Source organism: Ahaetulla prasina, chromosome 1, assembly GCF_028640845.1.
Source record: "Ahaetulla prasina isolate Xishuangbanna chromosome 1, ASM2864084v1, whole genome shotgun sequence".
In the NCBI taxonomy this organism is placed as follows: domain Eukaryota; kingdom Metazoa; phylum Chordata; class Lepidosauria; order Squamata; family Colubridae; genus Ahaetulla; species Ahaetulla prasina.
In genome coordinates, this window is record NC_080539.1 from 184,173,659 (window position 1) to 184,193,352 (window position 19,694).

The 19,694-nt window shown below is 38.3% G+C and overlaps 1 protein-coding gene across 3 annotated transcripts in view; it reads right to left on the minus strand.

Moving 5' to 3' along the window:
• Window positions 1-19,694, minus strand: part of COL6A2 (collagen type VI alpha 2 chain) — a 55,243-nt gene that overhangs the window by 17,005 nt on the left and 18,544 nt on the right. For all 3 annotated transcript variants that reach the window (XM_058184734.1, XM_058184724.1, XM_058184742.1), the window contains exons 7-22: window positions 16,151-16,195; window positions 15,155-15,181; window positions 14,504-14,530; window positions 14,370-14,414; window positions 13,399-13,452; window positions 11,932-11,994; window positions 10,975-11,037; window positions 10,070-10,159; window positions 9,360-9,422; window positions 8,138-8,200; window positions 5,599-5,661; window positions 4,766-4,828; window positions 3,442-3,492; window positions 2,035-2,070; window positions 1,557-1,619; window positions 635-697 (exon numbers count right to left, since the gene is read on the minus strand). In XM_058184734.1, the coding sequence (XP_058040717.1) occupies window positions 635-697; window positions 1,557-1,619; window positions 2,035-2,070; window positions 3,442-3,492; window positions 4,766-4,828; window positions 5,599-5,661; window positions 8,138-8,200; window positions 9,360-9,422; window positions 10,070-10,159; window positions 10,975-11,037; window positions 11,932-11,994; window positions 13,399-13,452; window positions 14,370-14,414; window positions 14,504-14,530; window positions 15,155-15,181; window positions 16,151-16,195 (879 nt within the window). The remainder of the gene's footprint in view (window positions 1-634; window positions 698-1,556; window positions 1,620-2,034; window positions 2,071-3,441; window positions 3,493-4,765; window positions 4,829-5,598; window positions 5,662-8,137; window positions 8,201-9,359; window positions 9,423-10,069; window positions 10,160-10,974; window positions 11,038-11,931; window positions 11,995-13,398; window positions 13,453-14,369; window positions 14,415-14,503; window positions 14,531-15,154; window positions 15,182-16,150; window positions 16,196-19,694) is intronic.

The window sequence follows — 19,694 nt, forward strand, 5'->3', positions numbered from 1 at the left end:
TTATTTTCGGGGAAACATGGTAGCAAACAGATGTATTTAAAAGTCTCACTGATTTGATTATTTTTTATACAAAAGGCCTGAATGAGAGACAGTAGCAGATATGAGAATAATGAGATGGTTCTGATTGAGGGACTGACCGTGTTTTGGTAGAGCCAAAAAATGGTTCTTGGGAATAAATTCAATATAAATAGGAACAGAATAACAGAAATTTGACAAAATGACAGAATGCTTCTAGTGCACCATTGTGTTCAAAGGACAAGGAAATGGGGGGAGGGGGATGCTCAGCATACAACTTGCTCTCCTTGAAATCCTGAGGTAAGCAGTATATTAAACGGGAAAGGACTCCTCCACCTGGCCTGCTTTTTTACAGCCTACAGAAAATAATGGATGTTACTTGCGGTGCTGGCAGCACCATTACCAACCTCTCTGCAGACATGCAGTAAATGGACTGCTGTCAGAGCTTAGAAAGTTACATACTTTCTTCCCATCTTAGGGACAAAAGCCTATTACCGGTGGTATCAAGGTAGTCTCTTCTTTTGCCTCCTGCTTCTCTGGATTGGGATTGCTCAAATGCCTCACCCCAAGGGAAGGGAGCCATGCAATAATGTTCCAACTTGATGCACAACTATAATACCTCGGGTCCAGGTTCACCATCTGGTCCTCTGGATCCAGGTGGACCTGGAAGGCCGACACCTCCCTAGAGAGACAGAGAAAAGCAGTTAAAGGCAGTGAATGAAGAAGGTTTTACTGAAGAGTACAGAAAATGAATGACAGCTCTTTGGAGACAGATAATTGTTTCAAAGACGGTTTAAAGGGTATTTATAACTCTCTGGTTATATAGTTATTTCTCTCCCTGCCCCTTCCCCTTCCCCTGCCCCTGCCCCTGCCCCTGCCCCTGCCCCTGCCCCTTCCCCTCCACCTCATTCTTTCTTTCTCACACACACACATCATTTGCAATGTTTTTAAAAACCTCTATAAGATCATTTCAGCCAGAAGCAGAAATGGAACCAAGGGGGAAACAGTTCCCAACCAGTACAACACTTAAATTAGGTTTTTGAGGTTCTACCTATGATTCATTAAAGAATCCTGAAAAAAATTCAGCAGGCTTCAGATATTATTACCATTGCAGGGAACATACGGTACCCCAGTAAACTTGCAACTGTATTTTAACCACAGGCCTGAGAAACATGGAACCACAAGCTCTCTGGTGTTTAAATCTCCTTGTCATAAGTATATGGTATGCATATCATCTACATACAATACAATAATTGTAACTGTGTATATTCAATTATATATGAGATATAAGGGTTGTTATAATTCTTAAGATTACATGGGCCACAGTATAATTTAAAGCCTATGAAAGAAGTTGTAAATTTATAAAAGATATGAGTTTACTATTATGAAATATCAGCTTATCATTAGCTAAGTTCATGATAAGCCAAAGAGCAGTGGAAGAGCACACAGGAAATGCTTTTTAAATCAGAATATTAAATTAGTCTTCAAATGGTTAAAGTTCTTAAATAGTTTAGAGAATGTAAGCTCAAGAGTCTACTTACATCATCACCTGGCCCTCCTTTTTTCCCTTTAAGTCCTTTTGGTCCAAGGTCACCTCTTGCACCCTGTCTCAAAAATCGTATAAAGAAGATATTGTTTTGTATTTTCCTCTACAACTCACTATTTCCTTCTCAACACCTCATTTTCCTGACTCAGTTAAGGGCTTAAGCTAAATTGAAATAAAAATTAGTTTGTGAGAAGAACATCTCAGCAGGAGGTGATTTCTGAAAGATGAAGTCCACACCTCTTAAAGTTGCTGAGCTGAGAAATACTGGTATTAATCTTGTGGCTTGTTTTGGTATCCTACTGGCAACTCAAGAGACCCCCAGAACAACTCCACTATGGACGCTACCTATACCTTCCTCCTGCCAGTTCTCATAGCTGCTTCTGGGATCAGTTCCTCAACAAGCGAAGGAAAATAACATGACATCACCTAATGTCCAATTTATTAGCAAAAGCAAGTACATAAGTGTACAATACCTCTGGGCCTAGCTGACCCTTTCCACCTTTGTCACCCTAGAAAGAGAGAAAAGTGTTCCAGTTTATATTTTGTCATGCCATAGATTTATTCAAATATAAGAAAGTATAATGACATTTCATATGGTGATCAATAAGTTAATTGGGGCATGCATAAGAGCACCAGCGTGCCTACCATTCTTGTCCTAATGTTCCATTTGGTTGTATTCACTTTGCATGTTTATTTCATGCTTATACTTATATATATTGTTTAGTATGTGTTTGACAAAATAAATAAATAAATAAATAAATAAATAAATAAATAAAATAAAATAAAATAAAATAAAGAAATAAATAAATAAATAAATAAATAGGTCAGTTAACAGACAAACATAATTTTTGGAGGGCCAAGGGAATCAAGCAATTTCCCTTGGTTTCAACAAAGAATGAGAATAGTAAAATATCTGATGAGCAACATTCCAAAAAAACTGAATCCATCACAACACATTAAATCACAGTTAATAATCATTGAATACGATACAGTTGGTTTGATTCACATAACATTTTTGAACATACAATGTACCTATTATGGCTAAGTATGGTCTGTCAGTGTTTTTTCTGTCAATGAACATTGAATTGAATGTATTTGGCTTAAACATTCAAAAAATATATTCTTTACCTCACAATAACAGTTTAAAGTATACTGTATGTTAGTTGTATATAAAACATTTCCTTAATTGCTCTTTCATTTAAGTATTAAAAGTTTTGCACTTTTTTAATGGATCTCCATTTAAAATAATCTGTTGCAAAGATAATTGCTTCATCTACTTGTAAAGGAAAATCATTGTAAAATGCTTAGTTAGAAAATAATTTTCTGTTGTATGTTTTTAATCAATCCTTTGCTATATTTTCCACCTCATTTCCTTTACTTATCCATGATGTGAGCAAAAGAGATGGAAAGAAGAGATTAATTTCTTTAGAAAATATTGAGAGGCAGCAGGGAGGCGGGCTGTGTTTATTTTAGTAAAGGTTAAAAGAAGGATAAGGGCTATCTTGTGTTTTTATCTTCCACAATAAAAATGCTCACAAGGGCATTGTTTTTACAGCTTTAAATTTGGCAGCATTTCCTGAAACTGTCAGAAAACCACGCTCCTGCATGTTTGCAGGATCATTCTAAGAAGTTCAAAAGAGAAGGATGTGAATGTAAATGACTCTGTCTTCCCAGAGAGAGATTTTTGGATTCTAAACCAGCCAGGAAATCGCTGTTCTTGGAAGGATTAAAAATATAAGTAGGTGAATAAAAGACAGAGAGAAGAGACTTTCTCATGGATTGTTCCACAAATGAAATTTTCTAATGGTGCTTCTGCTTTGTTCTGGGAAGCCTCTTCATATTAGCAATTAATATAAATATGCCACACCATAAAAACATACCCGGGGTCCCCTGGGACCAGGAACGCTTAAGCCAGGTCTTCCCCTATCACCCTATGATTAAAAAAAAAGAAAATAAACATGCAATTCAAACATTTCATGTATAAGACTCCAGAAGTTTGCTTCTTACTAATCTGTATGACAATTGAGCTTAGCTCTTATTATTTATATATTACAATTATTTGTATACCACCAACTCTAATGACTCAGGACAGTTTACATAGATTAAATTATATTGCAACATCCATAAAATCACCAATTCCATAAAATATACTCCAAGCTTTCTTTTTTAATCTGAAAGAAAGTTAGTAACAAATGTTTTATACATGGTACACAACTCTATCAATAATTTCCATCATAAAGAAAACATACAATAATAGACAATTGAAATGCCCGGAAACAGAAAAAAAAATTACCAAAAGTGGTAGAGACATTTTTTAAAAAATCAAAAGTACCGGAAAGATATGTATAGTACAATGCAGAAAACTTAATTCAAAATGAAATCTCAACTTTCTTACTAGGTTTAATCTCGAAAAACCTATATAAGAAATGTAAAATCTAACCAACTTTATGTTTATCAACATTAATATTTTAGAAACATAGTTAATATTGATATAAACTTTTTTACAACTTAAAAGTTTGTTCATGACTGCCATTAATAAATAACCGGCTGACCTTTTGTCTGTGTGTGTGTGTGTGTGTGTGTGTGTGTGTATGCGAGAGAGAGAGAGAGAGAGAGAGAGAGAGAGAGAGAGAGAGAGAGAGAGAGAGAGAGAGAGAGTATGTCTGTGGGCATGCACATGTGTGTGGGTTCACATGCACCTTTAAGTCAGCACTAACTCCTGACAACAGCCTGGACAAGTCCCTGCAGGTTTCTTGGCAAGGTTTTTTGGAACTGGTTTGCTATTGCCATTGCCTCCTTCTTCCTAGGCTTCTCATTCTAAAGGCTAGGAGAGAGTGACTGCCCCAAACCACTCAGATGACTTCATGCCTAAGATAGGACTAGAATTCACGGTCTCCTAGTTCTATCCTCAATCATTATATCAAACTGACTTTCCTTTTTAAGTTTAATAGCCCTTTAACGAGCAAGCAGTACAGAAGAACCCAATTCAGTTGGCAAGAAACACCGACTGAAAGATAATGAACAATTTATTAAAAATGCTTTGAATCTGAATTTTCAAGAAAGACATGGAGAATGACAAAAACATCTCTTCTGTCTTGAACACAGTCTTAAAACAAGGCTGCCTTAGGTGATTAAATCAAATTAATATTACAAAGCAAACTAGAGCAGACTTCTATGTCTGTTCCTGGTAGCTACAGGCCTTACCTTGGGTCCTTTAGGCCCCATGTCGCCCCTTTCACCTTCTCTCCCAGGAGTTCCAGCTGAGCCCTGCAAACAGGAAGTGTGGAGAAAACCAAGAGATGGAATATAGAAATGAATGATCAGAGGTAGCATTTAGAATAGCATGATCAATATCCTTTCCTCCACTTACAAGGGGTTCTCTATATTACCTTTTTTCAAATATAGCCAGTCATGTTTTCCTTCCATCTGCTCTTTACCAATCCATGACAGGCAACAGAATGCAGCCACTCTAGATTTTCAGGCACTGCTTTTTTGTCCATTTAAAGGCTGCAGTTTAGTATACTATTGTGTCAAATTTCATGCTAAAATTCCTGACCTAACCATTGAACTTTTCTGATTTCTTCAATCCCTTGATAATTGCATCACTTTTTCTAATGAAGACTGCATTCCTTATTATAATATTATGTAACAATTAAAAATTATAATCAAATTACGGTATACTCAAATCCTAAAAACACATTAACAAAAATTGAAAAAACACTTTCCCGAAAGTTGAAATGCAGTTACAACACATCATTTGAAGTGCTGTAATTGTTTATTCTCTTGGGTTACTATGGACAATTCTAATAAATAACAAAAGAAGAGTAGTAGATTTTGGATCATCTCAGAGATGCTGTGAAAAACTGGACAAGTGAAATCTATAGCAAGAAGCAAAGAGCAAGGGTTTTAATCTTGACTGGAATAATTTGTACGGGGAAGAAAATGTATTATTTTCTTATTTTGCTGCTTCTTGAAAAGCAACAACATAGAGAGTAAGTTAATGGCTGTATCGTGTAAATGTGCTTAGATAAACTTACAGGATTGCCCTTTTCTCCAATAGGACCTGGTGAACCACGCTGGCCTGGTGATCCTTGATCTCCCTGTGAAACAAAATGTGAGATGAACAGTCAGAGCTATCCCTCACTTCAGATACCACTTCAGATACACATATAGTCTGGGTGAAACCAGGCTTAATAGTAGCAACTGTGAGAGGGATCTTGGAGTTTTGGTGGACAACCATTTAAATATGAGCCAGCACTGGCGGCAGCCAAAAAAGCCAATTCAATCCTAAATTGCATTAACAGAGGGATACAATCAAAATCAAGTGAGGTACTAATAGCAGTGGTGAAATTCAGCCGGTTCTATCGGCTCGGGCAAACTGGTAGCACTGGTGGAGGGAGGCTCCACCATTCGACCAGACATCATCATGTTTGTTTTTGACCCTCTGCGCATGTGCAGAAGGCTCTGCACATGCGTGGAGGAGGTGTGTGCACTCCCATTTACGAACCAGTAGCAAAGGTAAGTGGATTTCATCCCTGCTATAAACCCTTAGTAAGACTACACCTAAAATACTGCATCCAGTTTTGGTCACCACACTATAAAAAGATGTTGAGACTCTAGAAAGAGTGCAGAGAAGAGCAACCAGGATGATTAGGGGACTGGAGGCTAAAACATATGATGAACAGTTGCAGGAACTGGGCATGCCTAATCTAGTGAAGAGAATGTGTTCTAGCTGTGTTCCAATATTTGAGGGACTGCCACAGAGAGGAGGGGGTCAACCTATCTTCCAAAGCACCTGAAGTCCAGACAAGGAATAACGGATGGAAACTGAACAAGGAGAGATTCAACCTAGAAAATTTTCTGACAGTGAGAACAGTCAACCAATGGAGCAGCTTGCCTTCAGAAATTGTGGGAGCTTCACCACTGGAGGCTTTCAAGAAGACATTGGACTCCCATTTGTCAGAAATGCTGTAGGGTTTCCTGCTTGGGCAGGATATTGGACAAGATGACCTACAAAGTCCCTTCCAACTCTGATAATCTATCTGTCTGTACCGTAGACATATAGAGGCTTACCTAGAGAATAAGGTCATCCTAAGTCATAACATGTGAAAATGAGCCTTTTTATTGTATTATATATAGTCAATCCTCACAACCCACAGTCCTTACAACCACAATGGAGCCCCATATTTTTGTTACTAAGCAAATGAGTTGTGCTCCATTTTACAATCTTTTTTGCCACAGTGAATGTGAAGTTAATACTGCAATTAAGTGAAACATATGCTTGTTAAGTGAATCTGGCTTTCCCCATTGACTTTGAACGTTGGAAATCAGTTGGGAAGGTTACAAATTGGTGATCTCATGAACCCAGGACATTGCAACTGTCATAAATACATGCCAAGTGTCAAGTGCTCGAATTTTGATCACATAACCATGGGGATGCTATAATGGTCATAAGTTGAAGACTGATCATAATTTATTTTTTTCAGTACCACTATAACTTTTAATGGTCACTAAATGAATGGTTCTAAGTCCAGGACTACCTATATTAGAATATCACAGAAAAATTTTGCTTATATGTTGTCAATCTTATTTTAGCCATAACTGATTTCACAGATTTATTTCTATCAAATCTGAACTCATTCAACCATATGTCAACAAGCAACTGATAGTCAATCCTTATAAAATCAATTTAATGATTATTGCAAAGCAGGAAACAAAAATATTTATTGTTCATCAGAATTCAATTTTCCTGCTGCATTATATTTCAGACTTTGGGTTGCACCAGAGACTTAGAATCTCATGCTGTACAAATGGCCAAATTTTTTTTCATTGCAACAACAAATAAGGAGGAACAATTTCTATTAGATACCTTTAGACTATATTTCGTTAAATGCACACTATGAAAGATGTGTTAACATATTTGAGGTTCCTTAATCATATGGAATGTATACATCACAATGATGTATAATGTTTCTTTTAACTATGTTAAAAGATAGTTTCTTTTAAAAGTTAACTTTTTAACTGTAAGCTACCTTAGAGTCACGGAGCCTCAAAATTGAAATATTAAACATTAATATTAACCCAGTTGGAAAGGAGACCCAGTCTCAGAAAGTTGTATGAACAAGGAGGCAAAACTGGATGAAAGTGAAGAATCTATTCTAGGACAATATTTAGAACACAAAGTGATCCAGACAATTAAAAATTAAAAGTTATCCATACAATTTTTAGAGGACAAAAGTTATCCAAAAAAAGCTGCAGATTTCCTGTTTCCCATCAACTCTATTAAGCAGTATAATTAATAGTAGATAGTAGTGACTGGACTTCTTGTCCTCCTTCTTCTTCCCCTACCATCTTTCTTTTTTTCTGTCAGGAATTGAGCATCAAAGTTTTTTAAATTTAACACAATAAAGTGCCATTTTGCCAGGATATTTTAGCAGTCTCCCCAATTTTAGTAATATATGTACATCAATAATATGTAAATATCTATAATAATAGGGAAACATTTTTCCATCTACTTTTAAAGTAGTGGCTAGAGAAGTCTAAATGGGGGTGGCATTGACTGATATTCTATCATACATTTCTTCCTTTCTCTCCAACTTCTCCTGGTAGACCCCTTTGTCCCTCAGAACCAGGATCTCCCTGTGAATAAAGAAATAATTCATATTAGTTATTGCTTTCAACTCTGTTGTAGCTTACTATGTATAATAACTGGATGTATGAGAGAAAACTCCAGCAAGACATCAATCCATCCATAAATTTAATATTTAAACCTTGATGTAAGGTAAACATTGGGGACCTGGATTAATATTCCACTACTTTCTTATTTCTCTAAATCTATTTATTGTCCTATTTATTGCAACAGGTAAACGTAAGTAAAAATAGCAATAGCAATACCACTTCGACTTATATACTGCTTCACAATACTTTATAGCCCTGTCTAAGTGGTTTACAGAGTCAGCATATTGCCCCAACAATCTGGGTCCTCATTTTACTGACCCCAGAAGGATGGAAGGCTGAGTCAACTCTGAGCCAGTGAGACTTGAACTGCCAAACTGCTGGTAGCCCACAATCAGAAGAAGTAGCCTGCAGTACTGCATTCTAACCACTGCGCCACCATGGCTCTTAAAAATAAAGTCAAAGGCCTAAAAAGGGCTTACAGACATTTGAGTCACTGGATATACTTAAATCTTTCAGAAGATGTAATGGACCTTGTCAAATACAGTGAACATGGCCACATATAAAATACTAATTTGCCAGAAGGAAAGAGATGCTGCCTCTTTCTCCTGTCCCCCATCGGCTTCTCCTTATCTATCCTTCTCTTGTTTTGTGGACCAGCTACCACCATGCTCCATTTTTATTTTCAACGAATGCTCATGGAACTCAGATAATTCTAAAGGCTGGAACTTTGCTTTGCAGAATGTCATTTTCCCAATTTTATTTTGTTAAACTTTAAAAGTCAAATCAAACAGGCAGCTGCCAAGAAATACACTGGTGAATTGACCGAAGTCTATAAGCACCATGTTAAGAACTCCAACTAAGAAATAAAATTCACCAATGTGTCCTGGAAAATTAATAAAGGCAAAAGAACATCATAGGTAACAGCTCCCTTTATCTTCCTGGACTGGGAATCAAGCAAGTTTCTTTAGAAGCAAGGAAAACTTTTCTCAGACAACCTTTGGTTCTTTATTATAGCTAATTCATTTCCACTAGAAATCTCCATGTATCTTTCCCAAGATTTTTGTAAGCACTAGCATTGAAAAGGTTTATATCTGTTGTTTTGGATACCAGATGAACTTACTTTTTCCCCCTTGGATCCTTGATTTCCAGGTTTTCCTATGTCTCCAGGATCACCACGACGACCCTGAGCAAAACAGAGTAAAATTATTTTTAAAAAATCAAACTCCAAATGTGGATTATTTAACAGAAATGCTAAACAGCTGCACAAAGAGTACCTACTCTATTTTAAGACACAAAAATACTACCAGGAAAGGAAAGCCAAATAAAAGCATTTGATTATTAAGAACTAGAGCATAATTCAGACCAGAGCAACCTTTCAAAATTAAGATTTCTGCACTTAATAGAGCTTTTGGTGGATCAGTTCTCAAAGAGGAAGAAGACAATGTATTTATTTTAAAATTAAAACAATTCCTATTTGTTTTTCTGTGCATTTCATCCATTAATACGTGCCAAGAGGAGACATTTTATTAAAATTTAAATATTAAGGCAGAAAACTAAGGGTCAGACATTACAGTACATTTTTACATGATTACATTTCAATGTCATAAAAAGAAAGAAATTGGACGCTCCAAATTTTCATACGATTGATACCATGAATTGTTTCACAAGGTATTATATAAAGAAAGCCAACCGCAAAAGTCTGGCACCTGCATCTAGATACTGTATGCAGCTCTGAAGTATTACCCTTCTGAGTGTCTTTTAAGACTTGTAATGCAGCCTGCTTTTAAAAAGCATTAAAAAAGCAAAGCTAGAAAGCATCAATGGTCTTACAGCTTCTCCTTTTGGTCCCCCAAGTCCTTTGGCGCCTGGACTTCCCTTGGGACCAGGAAGACCAGGTTCTCCTTTGTATCCTTTTGGTCCCTTTAACAATAAAAGACAGACAATAGAAACAAAACCTGTTAGAAAAGGCTTTTGGACAACAAAAGGTAGTGTTCCAGAGGATTATTTGAGTTGATCACACTGAACCACACTTCCAAATGTTAGGTTTTTGCAAAACTGTTTCCTGTCTCTTATAATACAAATCATTAATTAATTATCATCAGGATGGAAGGACCAAGTTTTAAGGGGTCTATTTAGATTGTTTAAGCCAGTTTTTTATTTTTATTTTTAGTCCTGCTAAATACAACTCTGAAAAGAGTGGGTTAGAAGAAAAAGTCTCTCCAAAAAAAGCGTTGCTGGAAAATGCTTACCTTCAGACCATCTGCCTACAGATAGTTTCAAGCACAATGTTAGAGAGTTCATTCAATAGCGTGGATTATGAAATTTGTACTGGAGGGAGTGCAAATGTTGCAGAAAACCTTGGATTTTGCAGTTTGGAAGCACATACTCTCTTAGGTACTTCATTTCAATCATACTTCCAATAAGTAGTTGTCCCCAAATATAATGAATGTTCCCCTTAACATTTGGGGGTTTACTAGAGGAGTTTAGTTTAAGTTTAGTTCAGCCTAATCAAGTTTAGTTCAGTCTAATCAAGGTTCATATTTTCCTAAAGGAACATATCCTTTATGTATCATATCATATCATATCATATCATATCATATCATATCATATCATATCATATCATATCATATATCATATCCGCATTTTGAAATCATGCTACTGATGCACTACAGTCAGTGTGTGGCTCTGAAGTTCAAAGAATTTAATTATTTCAGAGAAGTCACAGGGTTACATACAGAATCTCCGAGTTCCCCAGTGGGACCAGGTGGGCCATGTCTGCCAGGCCGGCCAGGATCTCCCTGAAACAAGATGTAGTAAACAATGCATGTAAGTTACAATTTAATTATAGTTGTTACATTTACAGTTGTTATAGATATAGTTGTTTTAGTTACATATGTATGCATGCATACACATATACTGGAATCAGAATGAAATTAGTCCCAATCAAGCTATGTTATGGTCACACCCAGCAGAAGGATGTATGGTGGAAGCTGAGAAGGAAATTGAAAGTGTGGAGAGAAGGGAAGTTGAGTCAAAAATTAGATGGAAGAGAAGAGAAAGAAAGGAGCAAAAGGGACTGGCATGGGACAGACCAGATTCAGAGGTCTAGGTGCAGGCAAAAGAGCACCAGCTGGGAAGAGATGGTGAGGAAAGGGGCAACTGGCAAGGAACAAATGATTGAAACCCAGAGCAGCTGTCAGTGAAACCAGCAGTAAAAGAGACGCTCCAGCATGACTTGGTCAGAAAGAAGCGAAGATGTAATAACTAACTCCTACCTAAAGTTGATACAGTAAAGGCTAATCCATCTAGCCTGCTCTGAGGAAGGTGGCTGGAGCAGTGGTGTACTTTAAAGGGGGCAAAGCTGTCTCTAAAATCTAGGCTGAAAGGGAAGCAATTGTTACTTGATCCTCTCAAATAGACAAGGACTGTAAAAATTAGTGGAACTATATTCACCAAAAAGGTAAAGTGGTGCGGCAAAGGCAGTGTTATTCTGGAATAGATATGTTTCTCAGAAGAATGCCTCCCAAGTAAACTTATTTATCCTGGAAGTCAGAAATTAGGGATGGGGGGAAAGCTTTTAGCCTTCTCAACTGAGAAATCACCCAGATTCATGTACTGCTTTTTGTTTGAATTTACTCTTCCTGACTATGTCATGCTGCCTTTAGTCTCTGCCAGTATGGAATAGTACCGACCTTTATTCCTTCCTCTCCCGGTAGTCCTTGATCACCAGGGTTTCCCGGGTAGCCATCAGGACCCTAAAAGAAAGAGAGGATTTAGTCAGAAGTCATTTAGAAAAATAGAATGTAAACAACAGGAAAGTGTTTTGTGACAGTAGAGATCATAATAGTGAAAACATCTCACAATATCCATCCTGATGCTTATTTTTGTCCATGCCTTAAATAGATGGCATTTTAGAAATGCATCTGAGAGAATTCAGATAGGATCTAAATAGAGTTATCTGGTGGCAGTATAATAGAAAATATGTAAAAAGACTCTGCAGAGATATTTAGAGGTAGATTTCACCCTTCTCAGAACTTTATATGGTGCAAATCTGAATGCTGAGGATGGAATCCAGTATAGTAGTAAACATGGTGGCTTTGCTCACATATCAGTTCTGCCAACAACCAAAACTATGTTAAACTTTTTACTTTCCAAAGTAAAGCTAGTTCCCATGTCTTCTGTACAAAAGGTGTGTGAAAGCTTAATACCTTTTATGGACTTTAATGGAATTCAGTTTCTATTCAGCATAATGATGTAAATCACATTCTGACTTAAAAAGAATGCTGAGAACTGGACACACTAATAATAGATCATTATTCTAGAGTAGAAATGGAAAAGATGGTAATATTTGTGAACTTGGAGCAGAACAGACTTAAGACCCAGCAATTGCTAATACCATTCTGGTGTTAAGTCACCTATATGTAATACTTATTGTTGTGTTATTTTTACTGCACTTATAAACTGCATCCTCCTAAACAAATCCCAGTCAGCTAATACTAAAGCAACAGGTAGAAAAATATTATCAAATCATGTCAAAACCAAGTAAGTTGTGCAGATTGCCTCTAAAAAGAGAAAACAAGTTGTATCTCATCCATGGATACATACTTGAATTTGCACTGCTAGGTACAAGCAGTTTGACTAATGTTACTGAATGTGTTGTATAGAGATGTGATTGTTGGTGGATGTTACAGTATTATGATTGAATGATTACAGGCAACTGAAAAGAAGCATGAGCTAACTATATATCCATGGTGCATTAAACATTACTGAATCATTTTTCCTAAAGGATTTCTATTGGTTAGTCTTTTTCCCTCGTTCTGCTATTAATTCATTGACTAATTTGCTTGCACACTCTGAAAGTGCTCTTTCAGAACACTTTGTATCACTGTACTTTATTATTCACCTTGAAGAGCTGTACAGAATTTGTAAATTTGTAAAGAAGTCACCTTCTTTTTTCAGGTTTTCATTTGTTTTATTGCTAAACAAACCAATGACATTTGTTTAATTTATTTTCAAGGTATGCTTTTATAAAAAAAAAACTGCTAGTATTTTTTATCATCCATAAAATTCCCAAGACACTTTGAGTATAATAATCTCCTTTACATAAATTTTTTAAGAATATGAAAAAAGAGTTGACATAGTAGAGAAAGCACTCCTACCCTTTCGCCTGGATCACCCTTACAGCCAGGAGGTCCAATCCGCCCCATCTTGCCCTGAAAGCATTAGATATAAAAGGAGGGATTGTGAGCAACATTAAACGGGTGAGGTGGAAGAATCACAAAGGTACTTAAATTTCTTCTTCAGCTCCCTCCACCAGCAATTCAGGGCCTCTTTAGTGAATGAACTGGGGAGAGATTGAACCGGGAGGAATGAGCTGCATTTCAGAATGAATAAAATAGAATAGATCATAAGGCTGGAAAGGGGCCTTTCAGGTCTTCTAGTCCAACCCTCTACACATGGCAGGAGACCTTATATCAGCATTTCTATTTTTTTCATCCTCCCAGGGGTTACATAAGTGTAAAACATCTATGTATGGTGTTTTTTAAAAAAAAGTCATTGTAATAGAACTTGTCATTTTTCCACTGAATGTTAATAGCGTTATCCTGTTAAGCTGCAAAAAGTAAGGCTGGGAAGTTGCCTGAGGCCTGTTTTCCATGAATTACCCTACTTTGATTTACAGAAGCAGCAAATGATTACAGGCCAAATGCCAAGAGAAGAGCAGTAACTCAAGTCTAAAAAAGTTGTGGGTGATAAGGCGATAACTCATAGGGGCTCCACTAATTTTGGATGCAACTCAACTATTTAGGATCAATACACAACATGGTGTTGACAAATTTTCAGACAGGTCAAATGACTGTTTCTGTAAATTAAATAGTTATTTTCTTCCAATTAAATTAAATTAAATGAGGATGTGGATATTTGAGTGCTTCAGGAATGAGACAGAAGAACTTGCCAACAAGCAATGAAAATTCAGTTACAAAATGAAAGGGAAAACTAATGATCTGTCTGGGCCACTCTCCTATTTCAGATTGCTAATTAAAGCTTATATTTAGGGAGCTCATTCTCCTTTAAAATGCATTTTATCAATGTAAACAAAAGACTGACATTACAGTGTTAAAAACAACATTACCTTCTGTCCATCCGTGCCATTTCTTCCAACAGTACCACTAGCTCCCTGAAATCAATTACCAAAAGCATTAGAGAGAGCTTTTTCCATAAGACCAATAGTGAAATAATGTCTTACGTTCCTCTGTCAAACCTTACCTTTCGTCCATCTGCTCCAAACTCTCCCTACAAAGGATATAATAAAAACAAGATGAGTCGAGCCCTGCTTCCTTTAAAAACAGCCACAACAGTGTGGCAGCTAGTTAAGAAATTATTTGGGACAGAGTGAAATAATTCTGTGTCATTAAATATTATCCTAGAACAAATGACATGGCAGATCTTCCCCACGCCTATACCCACCACAAGACTTCAGTTGCAATGTTAAGTCCTGTCTGACCAATTGGGTGAAAATATTTTTTTTAGGAATAGAAGTTTTTCCAAGATGGCTCACAATATGAAAGTCACAAATTATAACATAGCTCCATAGTGCAAACCAGTAACAGCCCAACCCAGAAAAAGCTGCTTTGGGTTGAAAGAGTTGTGCTAGAGAATATATTTCTGCTTCCCAATTCAAAACTCTGTCCTAGTGGCAGAGGTTCTCCTGCGTTCCAGGAGCTTGTTTCAGGTTCAGCTCAACCCAGGATTGCAGGTTCTGCATGCAGGCGAAGATCTTTTGCTTCTATCTCCAGGAAAGGTGACAGGGAACCCATTGCTCAGGGGTCTCCTTGAAATGCAGAATTATACTAAATAAATCATTCTAATTATAAAGCACACTTCCCAAAGTCTTCTGAATGTGTAAAACTACCTTACCTTTTCTCCTTTTAGACCAGGAATACCCTGGAAAAGAAACAAAAAGTACTTTCAGTTAGTGTTTGTGGATATAGCATAGTTTAGTTCTGATATGCTAGTCTGACTAGAGTGAATTGACTTAGATTTGTTAATTAGTTGATTTAAACAAATACATTTAAGTAAATGATTAGTTTGGAATTTATGCTGTCCCAGCTTGCCTCAACCTATCTTCTCCTATGTCTTGTCCTTCTGTTTGGTCCCTGGCTTAGACTAGACCAGGGGTGTCCAAACTTGGTCCCTTTAAGACTTGTGGACTTCAACTCCCAGAGTCCCTCAGCCAGCAAAGCTGGCTGAGGAACTCTGGGAGTTGAAGTCCACAAGTCTTAAAGGGACCAAGTTTGGACACCCCTGGACTAGACACTTAAGGTTGCTTCTGCAGGCTATCAGTTACTGTGGAAGAGTGATGCTTTGCAAGCGATTCCCACCTGTCTCCCACCAGGTTTTCATATTTCCATTTTTGTTTCAGTGCTTAGAAAATCTCTTCTAACTTCTCTACTGAATTCACACTTTTCATTTTCTTTCTATCATTCAGATTTCTCTTTTTGGGATATAGTTCATGTCTTTCATCAATGTTATTGGGAGGGGAGTACCACACCTTTTTCTTCTGTCTATAAAACCTAAGATAAACTAATTGTTCCTAATTCAGGAATGTTTAGATATTGAACAGGATAAAGGAATAGATATCTCATCAGCCCAATAACCATTTACTTGAATTAATTATCTGTCCTATTTTGAGAATCAAAATAAATTTGGTTTCTGCAGCTTTAATGATTACTGGTTACTACCAAGATCGCTCTCTCTCTCTCCCCCCCACTCCAACCCCCTCCCTCTCTCTCCCACTCCCTCCCTCCCCCTCTCCCCTCCCCATCTCCTTCTCTCCCTCCCTCCCTTTCTCTTATTTGGTAAAGTTCCAAGCACAAGAACAAATGCTTAAAAGTGAGACCCAAAATTATTTACCTTAGGCCCAGGATGTCCAATTGGACCTTCAATTCCTGGATCACCCTATATGTAAAAAGAAAATGCCATTATTAGTTGACATAATCTGCATAACATGTTCATTTACCTTAGGCAGGCAATAATACATATTACTTACATTAATTTGAACAAAGTAATAGTTGAATTATGCAATATTATTAATTGTACCAATTTTATCAGTTTAAATTATGGTTGCAATCCTATATACATTTACTTGTGAATTTAATATGATTAACCTACAACATTTGGAATAGTTAAAAATTAGTGATTGTTTCTGCTTCCAGACTGAATAAACATATATGATGAGAATACAAAAATATTTTAAAAGAGTTGAAAGAATTGTGTTAGAGTTTTTATAAGCAGTGATGAATATATTTCTTTTGTCCTATTATTGCATTCAACTATATCAAATGTTTTGTTTATTAGATGTCAGTGTGGAATGAAAGCAAGCAGCAGGAACAAACAATACAAACTGCTTTCACACATTGTAAAAAAGATATAGGCTTAGTTCTGGTGTATTGTTAAGCTGTGCTGAGGTATATTAGCAAGTTAGAGAGTCAAATGTACTCTTTCTCCTCATCTTCCCTTTCTCCATCCAGGAAGAAACAGCAGTCAGGAATGGGTTAACTCCGTCTGTTAACTTCTTGGACGGAGTCTGCAAAATTGTTAAGCCACACCTCTTCCTGTTGCTTGCTGCTTTTTAGATTCAGTCTAAGTGGACAGACGTTTTTCCTTGAGCTGCCCATTCCTGACTGTTTTTTCTTTAAAAAATCAGGAGAATTCTTTTTATTTTATTTTATTTTATTTATTTTATTTTTCCTTTTATCTTTGATTAACTTCTCAGTTTTATTCCAGCGTGAAGGGCGATTCAGCCTGAGCCCGCTGAAGGCAGCAGGGGCGACGAGAGGGATCTCTCAGCTGAGGACCTCTGGGCAGCTGTCACAGGCTTTGCCTCAAACAGCTGACCCCCAGGGGATTTGAGGCTTCGATCCCTCTGCAAATCTAAGGCAGCGCCCACGAGCTCTGCTCCATAGCGCTTGCCAAAGGAGCGTGCATGAGATTGGCATCACTGGAAGCCTCTCCAATCAGCACTCATGAACCTGGTTCCATAGCAGAATCTTGTATTTTGGAGGGAGATTCGAAGACAAGCGATGGCTGTTTTGGAGCCACGTAAGTTTGCGGCAGCTGTTTTCGAGCCAGCTTTCTGTTGCAGTGGCCGATTAAGGAGTGGTGGTCATTTTGGGAGCTTGGTTTGGCAGTGGCCGTTTTGAAACCGCATCTGGGAAGCTCAACGGCCACTTTGAGTGCCTTGGTGTTCGATAAGGTAAAGGTAAAGGTTTCCCTCACACATATGTGCTAGTCATTGCCGACTCTAGGGGGCGGTGCTCATCTCCGTTTCAAAAACGAAGAGCCAGCACTGTCCAAAGACGTCTCCGTGATCATGTGGTCGGCATGACTCAACACCAAAGGTGCACGGAACGCTGTTACCTTCCCACCAAAGGTGGTCCCTATTTTTTCTACTTGCATTTTTACGTGCTTTTGAAACTGCTAGGTTGGCAGAAGCTGGGACAAGTAACAGGAGCTCACCCCATTACACGGCAGCACTAGGGATTCGAACTGCTGAGCTGCCGACCTTTCGATCGACAAGCTCAACGTCCTAGCCCCTGAGCCACTGTGTCCCTTGGTGTTCGATATCGGCAGCTATTCTCCAGCGGCACGCTTCTCTTCTGGGTAAGACCGATCCTGTCGTAGGCTTATAGGCACCCTTTTATAAGGATTCTGTAGGGAGCTCCCAGGGTCAATTTATGTTCCCTAGAAGAGGGAACTGCGATTCAAAGGCCCTATTGAGGGGAGTGGCATTGAGGTTGGAGCCCTAGCATGCTATTCGGCTTCCCTCTATTATCTAACAATGTAAGCCCTGTGAGTAATCAATATTTCTGCAGTCTGGGACTGTCTACCATTATTTATTGTGTCCTTATTCTCCTTGCAGGAGTTGACATTCTGGCATTATGGCTTTGGGGCATTCCAGATCCAAGTCTGGATCAGGTCTTCCTGATCAAGACAGTGATCTCGGGGAAGGGCCTTCTGGCTCTCAGTCCCTTGGGTGGGACAAAGCCCTCACTTGAGCTAAGCAGCCTTCTTCTCTGTCTGTAAGGCATTCTAAAAGAAAGTCCAAGCAAAAACATAGGGCTTCCGCTGAGACACCTAAACAAGTTCAGAAGGACACGGTTATGAGGGGAAAGAGTTCCCAAGACAAGAATCTCCCTAGAGCCCAAATTGCCTCTGAAGGGATACAAGGACTGTCGGTCATTCCTGAGGAAGCTCCTCCTCCGGTCTGGTTTCCTGATGGGGACTCAGCACAGGCTCCTTCCTTGTCTAATGGCAGTGAAGTGCTTTTTGGAGCTATGCCTTCTCTTGAACCATCGGTGTTCCCTGGGAACAGCAGGTGGTACTTAGATCTCCTTCTCCGGGAGCTTCTTCCACTCCCATTGCTGCAGGATTGCAGCCTGGTCAGCCAGGTAGTTCCCAAGATCCTGATCATTTGTCTATATTGATTTCTAATGCCATAAGTCAAGGCATTGAAGCTGGTTTACAAAATATTTCTGTGGCTATGACTGCTGATTTTTCTAGAGCTCAATCTTTCCATCATAGACAACAGGAGTTGGGATCTTCCCTTCAATTTCAGGATCCTGAATATTCAGCGGCTTCTTCCAGCAAGGCTTCCCTTTCAGGGAGGAGATGCAGCGTGATATTAAGCTCTCTGATGATGAGGATTTTTTACCTGACCAGCCATCATTTATCGGACTTTTTAAACCTCTTAAACTCTTGGGTCAGGGAGACTGTAAGGTCAGGCCTCTCCCTGGAATTCCTGTCCAGCCCTCTGAGATTCTTCATCTGCTATTCATCAACCTATTTCTCAGGATCCGGTGAAGTGGCATCTCATGGATTCAGCCATAACACACTTATGGCCATTTAGGCCATTCAGCCAGTTCCGGAGATGCACCACAGTCAGGGATTTTATTCCAGACTGTTCCTAGTTCTTATCAGAAGTCTTTGGGAGGCTGGAGGGCAATTCTCAATCTCAAAACCCTGAACCATTACATAGTTTACTGAAGGTTCAAGATGCATTCTCTCCACTTCATCCTGGAGTGCATCAGAAAACGCGATTTCCTCACATCGGTGGCTCTCATGGAGGCCTATCTGCATGTCCCCATTCATCCAGATTTCAGACAATTTCTCCGGTTCCAATACATGGGGAAACATTATTAGTACCAGGCTGTGCAATTTGGCCTGTCCTCCGCTCCACAGGTGTTTACAAAGCTGATGGAAGCTTTGGTGGGCCATCTCAGAACCTTGCCTATCAGGATACAGTTCTACCTGAATGACATCCTCATCCAATCCAGTTCAGAATCCAGGACCAGATAGGACCTAAATCTCACCATACAGATTCTTCAATGTCATGGTTCCTCCATAAACCAATCCAAGAGTCATCTGATCCCAACAATGCATTTGCTTCATCTAGGGG